Consider the following 17,502-nt stretch of genomic DNA (forward strand, 5'->3'; position numbering starts at 1 on the left):
TAAACTCGAAATTTCGAGTATATCATTTTGGCCAGCAGTTCAAAATGAAGTTGGTCTATTCCAATTATCAGTATTTCACAATTAATGTTTATTGAAGCTAAGGTAACACCCATATCAAGAGTTGTAGATCTTGATCTATGACTCCGAATGACCTACTATCATGTTACCAAATGTGAAATATTGTTGCATTAATTGCCTCCTATATGGTTGGAGAAGACTTTATGTCATCGGATATATACTGTATCGAATTTTCTGCAGTAAATTAAGGCATATGATGTCATGAACCTGAAGTTTCTTGAACCAAATACACTATTTTGGCATGACCGGTTACATCATCTTTTGTCTACCGTGTTGCATGGAATCACTTACAAGTTTTGATGACTGTTAACCTTACTCACAAGCAAATTGTTTATTTACCGCATATTTGCGAGTTGTCACTTTAATGAGACAATCCTCCTGCAATGAGGGGGAGAAAGATTGTTCCTGAAGAACGATATGAATTGGTGTGAGATATCTCCATCGTCTCATTTTGACTTCGAGAAATATCTAAACTAGTGAATTGATAAAAGAAAGTGACAAAATTATATGCTAAATGCAAAGGCATCAGCTTGGGTTAAAGTCCTTGAGACCGACCATATTAATACAAACAATGTAGACTCCATTTGATTTGTGGGATACAAGTGTATCCAATTGACATGGTTCTCCTGAAGAGAATATCATTAAACAATATCACAACTCCTAATATGGCTACACATACAGAGGGTGTAGGTATGCCATTAGGAAATGATGTCTTAGTGATATAATAATAAATCAATATGGTTGATGCTAATGAATAAAGCATGTTTGACCTAAATCTTGGTTTGGGCTCGCCACCAACCAATGAGCATCTTCACTTCAAAGAAAGTGATAGATTTTTGAATGCATCTTTTGAGCATGGTCAAAATAAGACAGTCTTCCCGCCGTTAGGGGGAGGAAAGACTACTGTCATTTGAATAACGGCGTGAATTTGTGTGGATTATATCCACCGGGTCTAAAGTTTTAAATTCCCAAAAATGGAAGATCATACAAGCCCTATAGTGCTCGACATGAGATTATACGTAAAAAGATCCACATTCTACATAATTCATCTATGAGAGATGATTGTCTTAAAAGTGACAATGTATGCCCCAGAAGTGACATGGGTACCCAATATCAATAAGCTTATTATAGCTAATGCATGCATATAAGAATGTGTGGGATCTATGATTGTTGATCATCGATGATAATTTACATTTGGTAGCTACCAAAAATCATTAAGGGCTATATTGATGCTATACCACGTTTCATTATGAATGTCGACAAAGTATATTATTGGCCAAATTGGAAAGAGGCAATTCCAATGAAATTGAATATTTGAAACGTGATGAAATACTTAGACCTTTAACCCTACAAGTTACAAAAGGGTATTTACAAAAGTGAAGATAAATCACTATGACACAATGTCTATTTATAGACATGAGATTGTGAACATCTTCCCTTATACGAATGACAATTTTCTATAAATACAGTGTTACATATAGCTGTTATATTGACGAGAGATTTATGGCACGTTGTCATCGTATATTATGAAGATCTTAAAGACACATTGCTAAAAGCAAAATCTCAAAAGTAAAGTGTCATTATAAGCGTATTGCTTATCAATCTTCAAGGGATTCAAATACATGAATGATTCAAATGCAAGTCCATGAAAGGTTGAAAGAGCCTGAAGCTCACTCATGGAATCAAAGAGTCTACAGCTAGCTCATATGTACTCATTTCGTTCTAGTCAACGAGATCTAAATTGCCTTAATGAGTACTATGACGAGACTACTATCGAATTCGAATTATGATTATTGTGTTGCAACATATTTTAACTTCGCGAAGTTATGAATTACTTAGAGCTCTTGAAGAGCATGTATGAGACATATCAATACACAAAGATATTGATGTGTATGGCTAGGTATGCCATGATGATTTTTCAATGTTTTAAACTATACAAAGTTAAATGTGTCAATTTCTTTCTATTGTTTAGCTATTACTTTGTGTATGAATTTGAGCATATGAGATTGTTTCTAACCTGATCATATGAGGTAAGGCTTATTGAAAATCGTCTAGCTTTGTTGGTATTGCTTAACCTTTGCAGGTATGAAAATTTGAGATGAGTCCCTATATGCAAAGCACACATGGTCTCACTTCAGTGATAGACACATCAAACCACTATACATGGTACATGTAGCTTATCGCATACATATTTAAGGCTTGCAACAATCAGGGGGAGCATCCAGAAGCATGCTACCTAGGACATATGCGCGTTGTGCTCTTTTTGTCTTTCGACTAGGGTTATTTTTGTCCCACTGGGTTTTTGTTACCTGGCAAGGTTTTTAACGAGGCAACAATAAGCGCGTCCAATATCATCATTCATTGGTGGACATCCAAGGGGGAGTGTTGTAAATATTATTATCTATATGGCTGTCCACGTAAATACTCATTAGTTGTGTACTTTGATGTAAACCCTACTTCTATATAAAGGAGGCTAATGAGACTGAAGAACACTTCTACTTCCTCCCAACTATTCTCTCTTTATCTTTTCTCTACTCTATAACACATCCTTTAAATTCAAATTTGACACAAACTTTTTGACCAACCGTTAGAGATGCTCTTGATTAACAGTTTTTCCTTTTTCTTATCCGTTCAAATACAAAATCAAATTTAAAAAGTGAGGATAAGTAACTTCACACTAATGCACTATACTTTTGTCCCCATTGCATTCTCCCTGCATTTAGTCTAGATTCATTCGCAAGTCATCATCACTACTCTTTCTGGCTTACTCTTTAAGACTTTTAACTTATTTTACTGGGATGCTGATCTTGACTATGAATAAAGTGATAAATAGTAACACTTATCAAAAGACCCCCAGCGTGCTTATACAGGTCGCAGGTGGGGAATAGGCATGCAAGTGACCAAATTAAGGCCTAGCAAATTCAGTGTATTGAACTACTATAGATCAATTTGGTAGAAACCATAGATAACTTCAAACCAGAGAGGACGCTATACAGTCTTAAAATGACTTACCAACACCATGAAATAGGGCATATGGTCCAGACAGTAAACAGAAAAAAGTATGGATGACAAGCTAATTAATGGCAACATCAACATATAATCCAGGGCCAACTACAATCAAGAATAGCTCCTGAATGGTGACCCTTCAAGATACTATTAAACCGTCCCAATTCAAATTTTAAGTCTAAAAGCATTCTGGAGGAATAAAGGACAACTACTTTGGACCGATATCCTTGAGAGCACAAATCTGCTCCTCGCCCATAGCAGACATCACAGACACAACCAGGTCTTTCCCCTCAGCAAAGCCATCCTTGATCTGCATATATGAATAAAATAAGATTCAACTGTGATAAACACAGCAGAGAGAGAGAGATAAAGGGAGCCAATTGAAAGTGTATAATAGTTGACAATGTTCCCAAACATGATTTAGCAAAGTTATAAACATGAAAAGTGTTGTTGCAAAAATATACTGATCCAAGCAACAAATCACTAAAAATCCAGACTCCAAAGTCCACTCACCTAAAAAGAAACTCTTTATTCAAAAATGAGACAACTACAGCCTAACGTGCAGTAACAGAAAGCAGGGGAAGCTGGAGTATAAAAGGCCAGATTTCAAAATAACTAACCTGCGTAAGCAGATTGTCATCGGTTGGAAGCCTCAGGTCATCCTTGGTGTTACCATTCTCAGTCAGCAGACTCACCTGAAATATGTGACAGAATATCATGACATAAGACTTAACCCTATAAAACAGTAGATATATCAAAGCAACTCCAGCAATATAAATTTTTTTTAAAGAAGCGAGGAATCTATGTTCTTACAAATCCATCCTCAGAGATATCAATCAGCTGGTAGTCGGTACGGTTGACATGGGGAACCTATAATAACACAGATACAAACACTGTTGAGCTACAATAAATATAAGATAGACTTAACCATCAACCAAACAAGTATCAAAGAGGTCATACATCACAATTGTGGGAAGAGGGAACAATATCCTCAAGCTTCTTGGCAGTGAAGATGTCAATACCAACAAAGTGGCACTTGGCATGTCCGTGCTTGCCGGTTTTGGAAGTGGAAACCTCCACAACCTGCAGAACATCGAAAAAAAAAATAAGAAAATTTACCAATTAAAAAAATAACAACAGTGAACACCATCATAAAATCCAAACTAAAATGATCATAATTATGAAAAACCTCAGAAACAACTGCATAAAACAGTCTCTTCAACAAATCATTTATCATAATAATAATAAAAAAATACACGGGCAAGCCAAATGATATTTAGGGTCACATCAAATACAGCTAAAGTTTTCTAGAATGATCAATTGCCACATGCAACCACATAATACGAACGAATACTGTAAAAAAATCGTGGACCAACGAATATAACATATTTTCAGGCAAAAATTGAAAGCAGATGACAATAAGCAGCAAGCTCAAGCCATTATCAATAGAACATCACTTTAATTTCATTATACTTGATAGATCAGCTAAACAGTATCCAATCCCTCGCAAAAGCAAAATCCTACGTCGACGAAACCAGAAGCCGATCATACTCAAATCAGCAAAATCTAAAAAACGAAGCTGTAATAAACAGAGACGAATGATCGCATAATAAAGAGGAAAAATCTAAAGGGAAAGGCGGTAGAAAAGGTTCAGATCGGAACAAAATCGGGGAGAAAAGAGAGAAATCGAACCTTGCAGGGCCTGTTTTTGATGACAATGTAACCGTTCTTTCGGATGGTGCCGGCCTGCTGAGGATAGGTCTTGGAGGCTCCGGCGTCGGCCTTAGATTCGAAGTGGTGCTCCTCGTCGGACATGGCTGGCTCCGATCTCTGAGAGATTGAGAGAGAAATGGAATTCTGATCAAAAGGAGAGACGAGAAGCGTAATAAGAGGTGTGATTTTGGGAGAAGGAGGGTATTTATATTACAGGTGGCAAAATTAAAGAGGACAGCGAGCGAGTGAGGAGAGAGAGTCCTCTAGGGTTTCTGGTCGCTACCACAATTTTTATTTTATTTTATTTCTTTTTGTTAGGAAATCACCTCTCGCCGTTGGATCGCGTGACTTTTGCAGGCGACGGCTAATATTAGATAATCCTGTGTTGCGTTGAGTTCACGCTGGACTGAGCATTCGGCACGTGGTGTATATATTAATGGTTCCAAAGGAAGCAAGATTATGAATGAAATAATGTGAAAACCAATCCAGAAATCAAGACTTTTATGAAACATATTGGTTAAAAAATACAGTACGTATATAATGTTTAAAAAAATATGTCTATGTATTATTCAGATAATTTCATTTAATAGTTCATTCAAAAATTTGGAAAAATTATTTTTAATTATTAATTCCTAAATTCTAAAATATTAAATAATATATGTTAAAATACGAAAAAATATGTGTTTACATGTTTGAGTTCAAAAATATGAAGAATGGGAAGAGAGAAACAGCTTCAATGAGGATAAATAGGTTTTAACTTCTCTCATTCTTTTTATCTGTAACAAAGATGTGATTCTTTCTTTCTTTCTTTTTTTTTTGGTCAGAACAGATGTGTGATTCCTGAACCTATAAAACATACGAAATGAAATGTTTGTCTATTCATAAGCCAATAATCCGCAGATTAACATGAAAAGATAATTTCTTTTAAAATGGCTGGCTATTTACTTCACAAAGAAAAGGGGTAAAATTTATATTTTTCCAGTATGATCATCACTGGTGCTGGTTTCATTTTAATTTCGTAACACAATGCTTTTGCCTTCACTGACCCATTTAGGTACAACTTACAAGCCATGGATGATTGTGCAGAAATTGGCACTTAAACTTCAATGGGAAACCTGGAGACTTGATCCAGAAGGCACTCAAATGGTTTGAGAACTACAGGCTAAATTTGCCTTGGATTCAACTACTAATCTTTCTGTCAATCATCGGCAAAGGTTACATACTAACACTAATAAGCACTCATGCTTCATATTGCCAATTTCTGGATCAAAGCTGTATTACAATGGACAATGCTACATTAGTGAATTACTAACATAATTCTACAACAGGTGCAATCCTCTAGTTCCTGCTTTGCTGCTGATTATCCTTCCTGCATATCAAAACACAACCATATCTCCGGTTCAACAAGGACGCGCTTCCTATACAAGGATGCCACCAACATCAAAACTTTACACATGATCCTGAAAAGTAGGCAAAATTGAATACATTGAGGAGTCAAATTCTATATAGAAGACATCTAAAATACCATATAGAAGACATCTGTATACATGTGGCTCATTACCTTCATCGCTCTGTGTACAATTAGTTGCGGCTCGAACTTCCTATGTCAGCTGATCTCATGTTAGCATCGCCAATTTCATGTATAAATATCTGAGGGAGCTCTTCTCTGTCACAAGGAAGTGGACATGAAGGAGAATAAAACAACAAAGATAGTAATGGTGCAGATAAAAGTAGATGACAGTAGAAAATTACTAACGATTCAATAGCTTGCCGATATGTGTAGCTTGATGCAACGGCCAGAAGTTGTCCCTGGTGGTGATACGATAAGGATGCCACGCTATTTGGGTACCTAGGCAACTGGAAACATGAAAAATGTTTAGAGAATGGCATGTGAAAACAAACGGAAGAATGATCAAGTATGCTTCAAACAATGACACGAACCATGTAAAGATATTAGGGTAAGTCACATTCACTTTAATAAGCAGTATAACCAGATAGCTATGCAACTTTAATTAAACTACCTGAAATAGCCTCTTTCTGCTTTGAGCATTCCATGCAATAACATGACCCTCATCATCACCAGTAAGAAGGGCACCGTAAATGCTAGATCAGAAACATTAAATGGGAGTAAGTTTTTGTGGTATGAACTTTTTTTCTCTCATATAGAAGCAAGTGTTGATAAACAATGTTAGTATTAGCTGATAGAACTATACATACAGAGGATTGAACACAATTTCATTCACCGCTGCTAGATGATATCTTCTATCAGTTGACTTCGGATGACACCGGAACATATATCTGTAACAGTTGGATAATATGTGAGAAAATTCAAAGCAAAATTGGGGCTTTAGCACAAAATGCATTCAAAAGGTTATTATCTCGTGTCTTTTCATCGGTTCCAAAACACTAGATAAGGTACAAGAAATGATATTTTGGAAATAGATATTGCATATCATTCCAGGCAAACTTAGTCCAGAAGTCAACAAGAACACCAAGACTCTATGAAAAGGAGAAATGCTCACCCAAGGAACTTAAATTGAAATACATGTTGATTTTTACAGTAATACCAAATTTAAGCCTTAAATGCATTGTCCTGAGATGAGGAATTCCCTAACTATATGTAGTACAACAAATAAAGAGTATCCATTATGCTTGTCTTTTAATGATGCAACAATTAGTGCCTCATCTTTCAAAATTAACAACATATTTTAGTATCTCTCATGGAAAGGTATATCACAACTTGTAATTCAGACTATAAGCTGGTTAATCAAGCCCTTCCTTCAGCCGAAACAAATGCAGAAGGATTAAGCCCATAACCTTGAAACTGACCTGATGTTATCTGAATTAGATGGACGGAAAATCTCCAATGACACTCGTCCATCTGCTGAGCCAACCGCAAATCCTGCAAGAGGCAATTCAAGACTTCTATAAGATACAAATAAAGCAAAACTATTGTTACTGTAATGAAGAATCAACAAGCAAGATGTTCACTTAAAATTCAAGATCCAATTCAAGTATGTAAAACAGTTCAACATATGGCGTGATGTTCTCCTGAGCTAATATGAACTGTATATGGTTTACAACATGCAACCTATGTGAAGTATTATGATAATACCTTTAGCATTAGGAATCGCACTTCCACATATAATCGTTGTGTTCAAATCTGAAACTTTTGATTCATATGGTTTTTGGAGGTTGCGCAAATCACACACATATATTAAAGCTCCCATGGTTACCATCATATCGAGACCCGAGAGTGACATGGACGTCACCTCTGAGTCAAGACTTTTTACAAACACAGATTTTTTACCCTCCTCCATACGTGCATCCCAGGCAAATATCTTCTTGTCCAAACCAGCGGTAAGTACTTGGCCTGTAGCAATATGAAGTGAACATTGATTAACGATTAAGTTGACAAACAAAGTTGTACCAGAAGACTTATCTGTACAGAGGAAGCTGGTACAATCAACATTTATACGTCCCACTAAGTTTATAAGTTCAGTAGTATATCATGCAAACACACAAATCAGTCATAAACTCATAGTCCTTGTTAATTGCCTAATTATGTGTCCTATCAGGAAACTGAGTTGACCTTTTTCCCGATATTAGCAGAAAATAACTAAACTTAGAAGCTTTGGAATCCAATAACAATCCGAATAGCAAGGTAATAAAAGCTTACTTGTTTCATCAGAATATCCTATGCAGGTTGCTATGTCATCATGGTTTCCAATCATCTCACAGATTCCAGAATGCAAGTCATACCTAAAAACCAGATTCAAAAGTCTATAGTCAGCTCAAATTGTACAACCAGGGTGATAAAATGTAAAAGATAGACTAAGAAATTCACATTTGTGCTGCTCAAGCATGCATCACATATCTCTATGAACCCCATTTCTCAAAGCTACTTAACAGAGAACTTAAAAGACTGCAAATTGAAGTTAAATTCTAACCTACCTTCTAATGAAGCCATCGGAGCCGGCGCTAAACGCAACCGACTCGTTCTGGAAGCAACAATCGAGTAGTGCAGCTTCGGCCGGAGCTTCTAATCTGAGCACCGAGCTTCCCACGTCGTACAGTCGCAGTTTCTGCACAAAGATTCAATTTTTATGGGTGAAAAGGTCAGGTCAGGTCAAGAGCGCGAGGCCCAAAAAGGGAGAGTGGCACTTACGGAGTCCCAAGAAGAGATGAGAAGGTTGTGTGAGGTTGGAGCGAATCGGATTCTGGAAATTGCATCTTGGATTGGGGTTTCGAATTTCAAAGGGGCTCCGCTCATTTTGGGGATTTGGAGTTCGAGTGAGACGGAACTCGGGGCATGGAATTGGAGGGAAAATTAGCTGATTTCGAAGTAATGACGAATTGGGATTTCTCTGGGTGAGTTCAAAACCCTAAAAAAAGAGTAGCCTCAAATGTTCCCGCTCAATGAGGTGATTACATTTAAATATTCATAAGCTATAATATAAATGTTGGTACTGGCTATCATGTCTACAAGTGGATCCGTGGCGCAATGGTAGCGCGTCTGACTCCAGATCAGAAGGTTGCGTGTTCGATTCACGTCGGGTTCAATTCCCCCCCCCCCCCCCACTTACCTTTTTTTCCTTGATTTTGTGAAACTTCATAATTTTTCCTTTCTTCTATTTTCCATCTTCACATGAGTGCATATTAGTCACTTGTAATGAGCTTTCTCTCTCACCTTTAAATGTTCCAATATTATGCTCAAATACAAGGAAGATTCTCAAGAGCCACAGGGATGTTGTCAATACAAAGCAGAAAGCGAAACAGGCATGCATACAACAACAGTCATAACAAAACTGAGAATTAGCAGAAGAAACGTAAATCATTAATCGGCTGGCATGAATTTTTCATATATATACAGGAAAACAAGGTAGTCTCACTCACTGAGATTGAAACACGTCTAAAAGAGAAACTTCTGTTATTTGCCAACCACAATCTCTTTCTTGAACCTGGGAATCATTCGGTTCATTCGTCAGGGACAAAGAAATCGAACCTGACATCAACAGAACCAGAATTCTCTCCAGTATCTTTGTATTCGATATTTGTTATTGTTCCAGTCTCATCTCCAATTTGATATTCTGGCTTAACCCGTCTTACAGGCACCGTGACAGAGTAAATGGTACCGAGGTCAGTATCAGTAGACACACTCAGCTGAACTTTGTCGCGCGATTCTATCTCCACAAAATCTGATAGAGCATGCACAATGTTGTTGACAATCTTCCGTTTAGCCTCATCACTAACTGCACATCGGTCAGAGAAGAGGATCATCTTCAAGCGCTGCTTGGCTATATTTGCATTAGAGCTCCTTCTAGAGGCTGGTGATGGGAACAATATCTTCCAAGCCAAGTTGAATCGTTCAAAGAAACTCATATTGATGGCATTAATGAGGAAGCTCTCAGCATCTTGGTTAATGGAGCTCGGTGACATTTGAAAATCTCCAATAGATCGCTTGGAATGTTGACGAATATCACGTCTATCAAATGCCATACTGGGCCACTTTGGTTTAATTTCAGAAATGCTAGACCCTCCATTCAGAAAGCTAACGGATTCTACCTATAACACAGCATAAAAATTGGGAGTTAGCAGCAGATGAAATTTGCAGATCTCATGAAATCATTTGATTAAATTTGACAATTGTGTGAATGAAATGGAAGTGAATATTTCTTGCCTCCATGAACAAGGAAAATTAAGCGCACCATCACCACAACTATTAGATCAATGCAAATAAGTAACCAGCCATAAACAAACAATAATACACTTCATCATTTATCACCATGGAAGACTGTAAAGTATGAATAAGCGATAATGAAGCCATTGCTCAATAGGCATTGCTCACTGAGCCCCTATCCCTGTTACAGTGCCAAGAAAGAAGCAACACATAGTTGTGGACTCAATCATCTGACCAAAAACCCAATCAACAACAATAGCAGAAAAAGAAAACAAAACAATATAAAACCACACCAATACAGAACTGCCGGTTTTGGGTGAAGAGATATTCCCCCTAGCCATTAACATGACTGAAGGAAATCAGTGTTGGAATTCCTGCATCCATGTCATCATTACGAGTATGACATCTCAAGTCAACAGTTACAATGTCAAAACTGGTTTCAGATTTTCCCTTTTAAGCAAGCTCCACTTAAACATAAACCCATTAAGAAGAAAAGTAAACTCCAGAAATTCTGATACTCCTATTCAAGCTATCATTTCCCTTTTAGCTATTCAGGCCAATCCCAACTGGCAAAACCCTCCATACTAAACGCACATAAATAACTGAACTTGACAATTTAAGCTTCTGAAGTAACCGTTACTGAACGGAGGCTAAATTTCCTTTCTAAAACTGAACAGAAAATTTAACACAGAAATTAAGATTTAGATGCATATCGCAAGCCCCAATTCTTCAACCAAAAACCCAAAATTTCAGTCTATCTCTCACGTTTTCCCCAGAATCAAACACACCAGCAATCACACTATGACGAAATTCATCAAACCCAGAAAAATTACACAAAAAAGCACCTAAATTTATGAGAACTAACACTGTGGAACTAAAAAAAAAAAACATCAGGGCGGTAGAATTTGCAGACCTTTGAAGACGGCAAAGAGCTCCGGAGAGAGTGAGAAGCCAGTGTAGCCGAGACTCTCAGATCCCCAATAATAGCCATACCTCACTCCTCAGATTTTCGCTGTCACTCTCTCTCACTTTTGGTTCTGCTCAATGAGGAAAGGTCCAGGCTTTTTGTTTCCCAAGGCCAAGGGTTTAGCATCGTTCATTTCCAAACGACATGTCGTCCTCGCACAAAACTTGGAAGAAAGCAACAAACAAAACTTTGGCTTCAAAACCAGAGTAAATCAAAATCAGAGTTGCAAAGACCCCCTGAAATCTTCAGTGAATGGGGAGATGGAGAGCAGCTTCTCTTCTCCTCAAGAACATAGCCATAACCATAACCACCACACCACCCAAATCTTCTTCTCTTCTTTTCAAGCCTCCCAGTCTCTCACGCTCTTCTTCTTCCCAATTCTACTTGTTCCTCAAGTCTAGGCCTTTCTCTGCAATCCCATCTCGGGTCTCAATTGACCCGAATGATTTCGAATCCGGGCCGGCCTATTGCGCTCACGAACAACCCAATGAAGACGACGAAACCGGGAAAATCCCCATTAAGGCGTATTTCCTTTGCACCAGGTTAGCCTCTGCAGCTCTTAATTTAGTGAATTCGCAACTGGGTTCTGTGTTTTAGCTCATGCCTTTTTTTTTTTTTTTTTTTTTTTTTTTTTTTGTGCTGGTTGTTTTGCTTTTATGGTTTGGCTTTCTCAGATTCGTGGTTTTCGCAGTATCAATTTGAAGAGCATGCAGGCCGAGTATTTAAGCAATGTCATTCCTCCTTCGTCTCGCTCAACCAATTATATTGCACTCAGATTTTGTGATTTCCCTTCGGAAAATAGTGTAAGATGATTCATTTAAACAATCATATGCTTTGCGAGCTTGTTGTGTTTCTGTTTCCTTCAATCATTGTTAGGGTCTGTAAATGCATTTAGGCAGTTGAATGCACCCATTTTACCTTTTTGGGAGATAATGAGAGGAATTTGTACTAGCTCCTAGAGTGTGGAACTTGACCATTCGGCATGCTTATGTATGAACAAGCTCTTTTGCCGACTAATGTGAGCATATTGAGTGATGCGTCTATGTTTGTATTTGATTATGCGGAATCTGTTGAGAAACTTTTTGAAGCTATAAGTGCACATTTGTTTTGGTAATGACCAATAACAGCATTGAGTTGTAATTAGTTTTACCGTGTTTTTGATACCTTGCTGCACTCTTCTAGAGATTTGGAGTATGGGAGAATCCAAGCTCCTGGCGTTACATGGTAGTATTCCAGTATGGATCAACTGTTCTGTTTAATGTTGAGGAGCATGAAGTTCAGGCTTACCTAAATCTAGTCATAAGACATGCTTCTGGAATGCTACGAGAGATGGTCAAAGATGGTAAGTTTCTTTAAGATTGAGTTCTTGATATGTTCATTTGCACAGAATTGTCACAGACTAACATTTTCGGGAAATCAATATATTCTCATCTGTGTACAAAGAATAAGTATGTTTTTCCTAGCATTTTAGCATCTAAGATGACCCCAAAATAGTCTGGATGAAGATTGGAACTGATTGTATGACTGACTACATTGAGTTGGAACTTAATCTTATAATATCAAGCGTATAACATGTTACTTGCAATTGGTATTTGCACTGAACAATTTTTCCTTATATTGTTCAATTATTTGAACTGGTTGTCACTGTTTGACTCTCTATCTGCTTGCATCAGATTATGCTGTAAAAGAGAAGCCTCAGCTGGTTGACGATATGCAGGGTGGGCCAGACTACATAGTTCTTAGAACTTTGGACACGGATAGTATCCGCATTATTGGAAGTGTGCTTGGCCAAAGTATTGCTTTAGATTATTTTGTTTCGCAGGTAACTCCTAAGCATGATTCAGTTTTATGTATCTCATATCTACGGAGTAGAATAGGCACTGTGTTGGTATCTTCCTTTTTGTATTAAACAAGCATTGATGCATCACAGAACCTTGTATCACCTTGTCATGACTCTGTGACATATAAACATTGCTGATGTTTCTTGAAACAGTATCACAGTTCTAAATCTTAGATATATGATCTAATTATCTCTTTGTGTGGGTGCATGGTTCTCTCTCTCTAGGTTGATGGTATGGTTGAAGAGTTTGCAGATATAAATCGAGGAATGGAAAAAACTGGAACTTTTACTATGCATAAAAAGAAGCTCCTTCAACTCGTTGGAAAGGCTAACTCAACTCTAGCTGACGTAATTGTCAAAGTTGGTCTATTTGAGAGGTAATGCGCCATTCTAGCTGTCATTGGTTGTTTTATGTGATAATTAATCTTGACATAACATATACTCTTTTGCATTGGGTAAAGTGCAAAAAAAAAAACTCCTACACAATAGATGAAAGTTTCTTATTGACATTAAGAATGGGGTTGTTTCTGCTCATTGATTTCAAGTTCTTCCCTGTTCTTGATTATAAATCCTGGTACCAAGTTACATATGAGGACTTAGCAAATATAACACTGACTTGATTGAACAAAAATCAGAATGACCCCAAGTTCATTTTCTGAAGATTGTTTGCAGCTTCTGATATTCATTTTGTTCTTTATCCATCAGATCAGAAATTGCTTGGAGGGATGCAAAGTATGCTAAAATACATGAATACCTGAGGGAGGAGTATGAGGTTACACAACGATTTGGAAACTTGGATTTCAAGTTAAAATTTGTAGAGGTAATTTTGTCTTATAAGACTTATTAAGTCATCTGTCAGTGCCTCTACATGGAGATTTATTTCTTTTATTCTCATTAAAACTGCTGTATTGGTGGTGTAGATGTTATGTATTTGAAATTAAGCCATCTCATTCTTTGAGCTGAACCATTCCTTCTTTGCAGCACAACATTCATTTCTTGCAAGAAGTCCTACAAAACAGAAAGTCTGATCTTCTGGAATGGTGCATCATCTTCCTGTTGACTGTAGAGAATATTATATCACTATACGAGATTGTTCGTGATTCAGGTGCAGTTTCTGGGTGATCTGGCAAGCAGATGAGAAACTTGCAGTAGCATAATTCACTATAGGAAACCAATTTTGTTCTACAGGGAAAAGCAATCCTTGTGAATTTGTAGTCTCAAAAATTCTTATATTCAATCCCAATTGAAATGCATTTCTCAATAGAGGCAGTAGAATGTTAACTGCAAGTACTGTAATCATTCCTAAAAGAGGATTCACATCAAGCCCAAATGAAGCAATTGCATTATCCATGTCAATAATGATATTTGTCAACAGCCACAGAAAGAAATAGATTTCCAATGACCAAATAACAACATGCTGCACTTGACATTGTCAAAAAGCAGCCAAATAAATGCCTAATAAACAAAAAACTATCAAGAATTCAGGTCATCTTGCCACTGATGACAATATCAATGGTGATGCTCAGTATATATACCCCAAACTCAAAACTCTTGTACCCTAATAGCATCTTGGGGTGTGATGTAGACATCCTTGGATCTTGACTTCTTAACGCCAGCAGTAAACCAGACCTTGTCAGACTTGGAACTTTCCACTGCTACACAAGTAACCTTAACCCATACAACAACCTTCGTCTTCATTCCCTCTATCCCTATGAGCTTTCCCCTCAACAGATTTGCCTTTACCCGGGTTGCATACCTTATAGCAGATGAATCCTTGAAGGTAACTTCAGATGGAGCCGGCAAATACACAATCAGCTTGGCATTTGTCTCGGTAAACTCATAACAGGTTATGTTTGCTGGAAAGAGCCCTGGTGGCAAGTTGTACTCTCGGAGGAGTTCTGGTAAGCTCTTTGGTGTCTTTCCTGTTGGAGAATCAGCAAAGAAAGTAAGTTCAACCTCTGATCAATAAGCATTATCACTCTTATGGTAACTGCTAACCATTGTTTAAAGAAAAATGACATAGATGGAAAGGAAATATTTAACATACTACAATGCAAGAGAAAAAGATAAATACTCAGTTCACAATAGTGCTTCATCTATTGTTCCACACCTTTTAGCTTGTCGAAAATCCATTTTGCCTTCTGCTCAACGGTACTTGAGAAAGTCTGCAACAAGCCAGCAACAAACAATCTAATGAAGAATGCACAAGATCTCTTTATTGTTGTCAACAAGTTCTACTCTCTTACACTCCTTCCTGATTACCTACCAAGTAACTTTTGGTTTGAAGTAAATGCATTCCATAGATGCCAACCATATTGAATCGACCATAGAAAAAGGAAAGTGCAAAATCATGAATCATAATAAACGGAAACCCCGAGATGATGAATCACTCATCTGAAAATTTGAAGCCTTTATTGCACTGACAAAAGCACAGCAATAGAATCAAACACAGATATAAACATATGCCAAAATAGCCATCAAGGATTCTCAAGCCCATTGCTCAATTCTCATTCACATCCAAAACCCACATCCCAACTCACTCTTTTTCATCTAAATTCCATCAGATCTCATCCACCCATAATCACAAATGAGAAAAGGCAAGATCAGCATGAACTGGGTACACTCATTCCAAACCCCCACATTACACAAACCATGACCAAAAGCAAAACCAGAATCATGGACAAACAGAAAAGCAAAAAGGGTAGCAGAATAAACATATAGTGTGTACTCACGGTGATGTCGTCGCTGATGTTAGACAACTCTTCCTTGGCTTTCTTTGAGATCCATGAACTCCCAATTTTCAAGCTGTTCACTTTGGTTAGAGCTTTCTCCATTCTTATGAGTACACTACCAGAGACTAGAGTCTAGAGTAGCGAATGAGTGAATGAGGAGAAGCGAGGACAGAAAGGGTGGCTCATCAAATCTGAAGGTGGCGGATAGAGACAAACATGCTCCTTTCACACTCTTCCAGAAAACAAACAAAAGAGGACTAGTGCGGCGTGAATATATATAAAAGTTCCGGAAAGATAATCCCCGGAATCAATACGGCCAAGGGTAGTTTTGTACTAGCATCATCATATTACACGAGTCGATTTCAGAGCTTGCTCAACGGAAGAAAACGTTGCAAGTACACATGTATAGGAGACACTAATAGGGTCTATTTATAACATAACGATACCTGAATCTATCTTCCAATGTCTGAAATGGTAGATCCGCACTCTCGGATTCACCATGAGACTAAAAAAATGGTCATATCAAGAACTTATCACTTACGAATAGTGTCATACGATGAGACTAAATAATCATCGAAAACATAAAAAATATTTAAAAATTAAATATAAATATGAAAGTCCAATATTTTTGTTATATTTCAGTGTATAGCAGATTGAAAATCATTGAAATATAAAATATTATTAGAAAAACAAAGTTAAATGTTTAACTTTAGCACTCTTTGTCTTCTATTGTCTCCTTTTTGTTACCCATCTAGACTTTTGGTCATGTTGTGTATCCTTTTCAGATGACCAAAGATGCAAGTGCACATGGTAGGGGGTCTAAGATCGCGTAATCTCCAGGCCATTTGAGAGTGACAGCCACTTTTTTTTTCTTTTTTTGTTACAAAAATTTTAGGTAAGAGGGACGCTTCCCTACACTACAAGGGTCAGGGCAAACCTACAACCTCAACCCAACAGGACTTACGAAACTGGCCAATGTCCCAGCCCAGCCCAGCCCATTGGTATGGAATTATGCATGACATTTTCTAGATTGCCCACCAAATGAGAGATTGTTGGTAGTGGAGATCGAACTTGTGTGGGTTTACACCTCAAGTCCGCTCTTGCCAACTGAACCAACTCTCATTGGCAGTGACAGCCACTTTTGAAGAGAGACCAAAAACATCTTGCCAGCAGCCTCATTGTTAGTTTGTCAGATAACAAGTTCACTCATAATCAAATACATTTTAACACCACATAAACATGTAATCTCAAACACCAAATAATAAAAGTACTCAGATTAGGTGAGATTATGGTTTGATTCTCCTCAACAAAGAAAAACCAACAAAAAAGGGATGTTAGTCATTGATGCACAAATAGTTAGATTTTGATTGGAGATGTGATGAACAGTGTTTGAAATTGAATATGGCTTTTGGTACTGAAGAATGAAACTTGCTAATTCATTTAAAGTTAGCTGATAATTAAAAGATTTATTAGTTGAACTTTTTCG

The 17,502-nt window shown here is 37.4% G+C and overlaps 5 protein-coding genes and 1 non-coding gene across 6 annotated transcripts; 2 read left to right on the plus strand and 4 right to left on the minus strand.

Moving 5' to 3' along the window:
• Positions 1–3,044: 3,044 nt before the first annotated feature.
• On the minus strand, positions 3,045–4,990 carry LOC133712251 (eukaryotic translation initiation factor 5A-2). The gene is made up of 5 exons (XM_062138362.1): positions 4,777–4,990; positions 4,045–4,167; positions 3,898–3,954; positions 3,705–3,779; positions 3,045–3,394 (listed from the first exon to the last, which is right to left on the minus strand). The coding sequence occupies exons 1-5, from the start codon at positions 4,897–4,899 to the stop codon at positions 3,293–3,295; spliced, it is 480 nt and encodes a 159-aa protein (XP_061994346.1). The 5' UTR covers positions 4,900–4,990; the 3' UTR covers positions 3,045–3,292.
• A 798-nt stretch (positions 4,991–5,788) lies between these two features.
• LOC133712248 (mitotic checkpoint protein BUB3.3) lies at positions 5,789–9,476 on the minus strand. Its single transcript, XM_062138359.1, has 10 exons — positions 8,966–9,476; positions 8,752–8,882; positions 8,477–8,559; positions 7,913–8,170; positions 7,627–7,699; positions 7,015–7,095; positions 6,819–6,900; positions 6,554–6,654; positions 6,359–6,463; positions 5,789–6,257 (listed from the first exon to the last, which is right to left on the minus strand). Exons 1-9 carry the CDS (start codon positions 9,068–9,070, stop codon positions 6,379–6,381), a joined length of 999 nt encoding a protein of 332 aa, XP_061994343.1. The 5' UTR covers positions 9,071–9,476; the 3' UTR covers positions 5,789–6,257; positions 6,359–6,378.
• Positions 9,288–9,359, plus strand: TRNAW-CCA (transfer RNA tryptophan (anticodon CCA)). The gene has a single exon. It is a non-coding gene; the product is annotated as a tRNA-Trp (tRNA).
• A 136-nt stretch (positions 9,477–9,612) lies between the features above and the next one.
• Positions 9,613–11,553, minus strand: LOC133712249 (cell division topological specificity factor homolog, chloroplastic). The gene is made up of 2 exons (XM_062138360.1): positions 11,391–11,553; positions 9,613–10,362 (listed from the first exon to the last, which is right to left on the minus strand). Exons 1-2 carry the CDS (start codon positions 11,466–11,468, stop codon positions 9,775–9,777), a joined length of 666 nt encoding a protein of 221 aa, XP_061994344.1. The 5' UTR covers positions 11,469–11,553; the 3' UTR covers positions 9,613–9,774.
• Positions 11,554–11,623: 70 nt separating this feature from the next.
• On the plus strand, positions 11,624–14,545 carry LOC133712247 (protein RETARDED ROOT GROWTH, mitochondrial). The gene is made up of 7 exons (XM_062138358.1): positions 11,624–11,986; positions 12,136–12,247; positions 12,627–12,786; positions 13,118–13,266; positions 13,510–13,661; positions 13,990–14,104; positions 14,266–14,545. The coding sequence occupies exons 1-7, from the start codon at positions 11,697–11,699 to the stop codon at positions 14,404–14,406; spliced, it is 1,119 nt and encodes a 372-aa protein (XP_061994342.1). The 5' UTR covers positions 11,624–11,696; the 3' UTR covers positions 14,407–14,545.
• Positions 14,546–14,603: 58 nt separating this feature from the next.
• Positions 14,604–16,452, minus strand: LOC133712250 (uncharacterized protein At5g01610). Its single transcript, XM_062138361.1, has 3 exons — positions 16,017–16,452; positions 15,395–15,449; positions 14,604–15,206 (listed from the first exon to the last, which is right to left on the minus strand). The coding sequence occupies exons 1-3, from the start codon at positions 16,116–16,118 to the stop codon at positions 14,827–14,829; spliced, it is 537 nt and encodes a 178-aa protein (XP_061994345.1). The 5' UTR covers positions 16,119–16,452; the 3' UTR covers positions 14,604–14,826.
• Between the last annotated feature and the right edge of the window lie 1,050 nt (positions 16,453–17,502).

Source organism: Rosa rugosa, chromosome 5 (genome assembly GCF_958449725.1).
Source record: "Rosa rugosa chromosome 5, drRosRugo1.1, whole genome shotgun sequence".
Lineage (NCBI taxonomy): Eukaryota > Viridiplantae > Streptophyta > Magnoliopsida > Rosales > Rosaceae > Rosa > Rosa rugosa.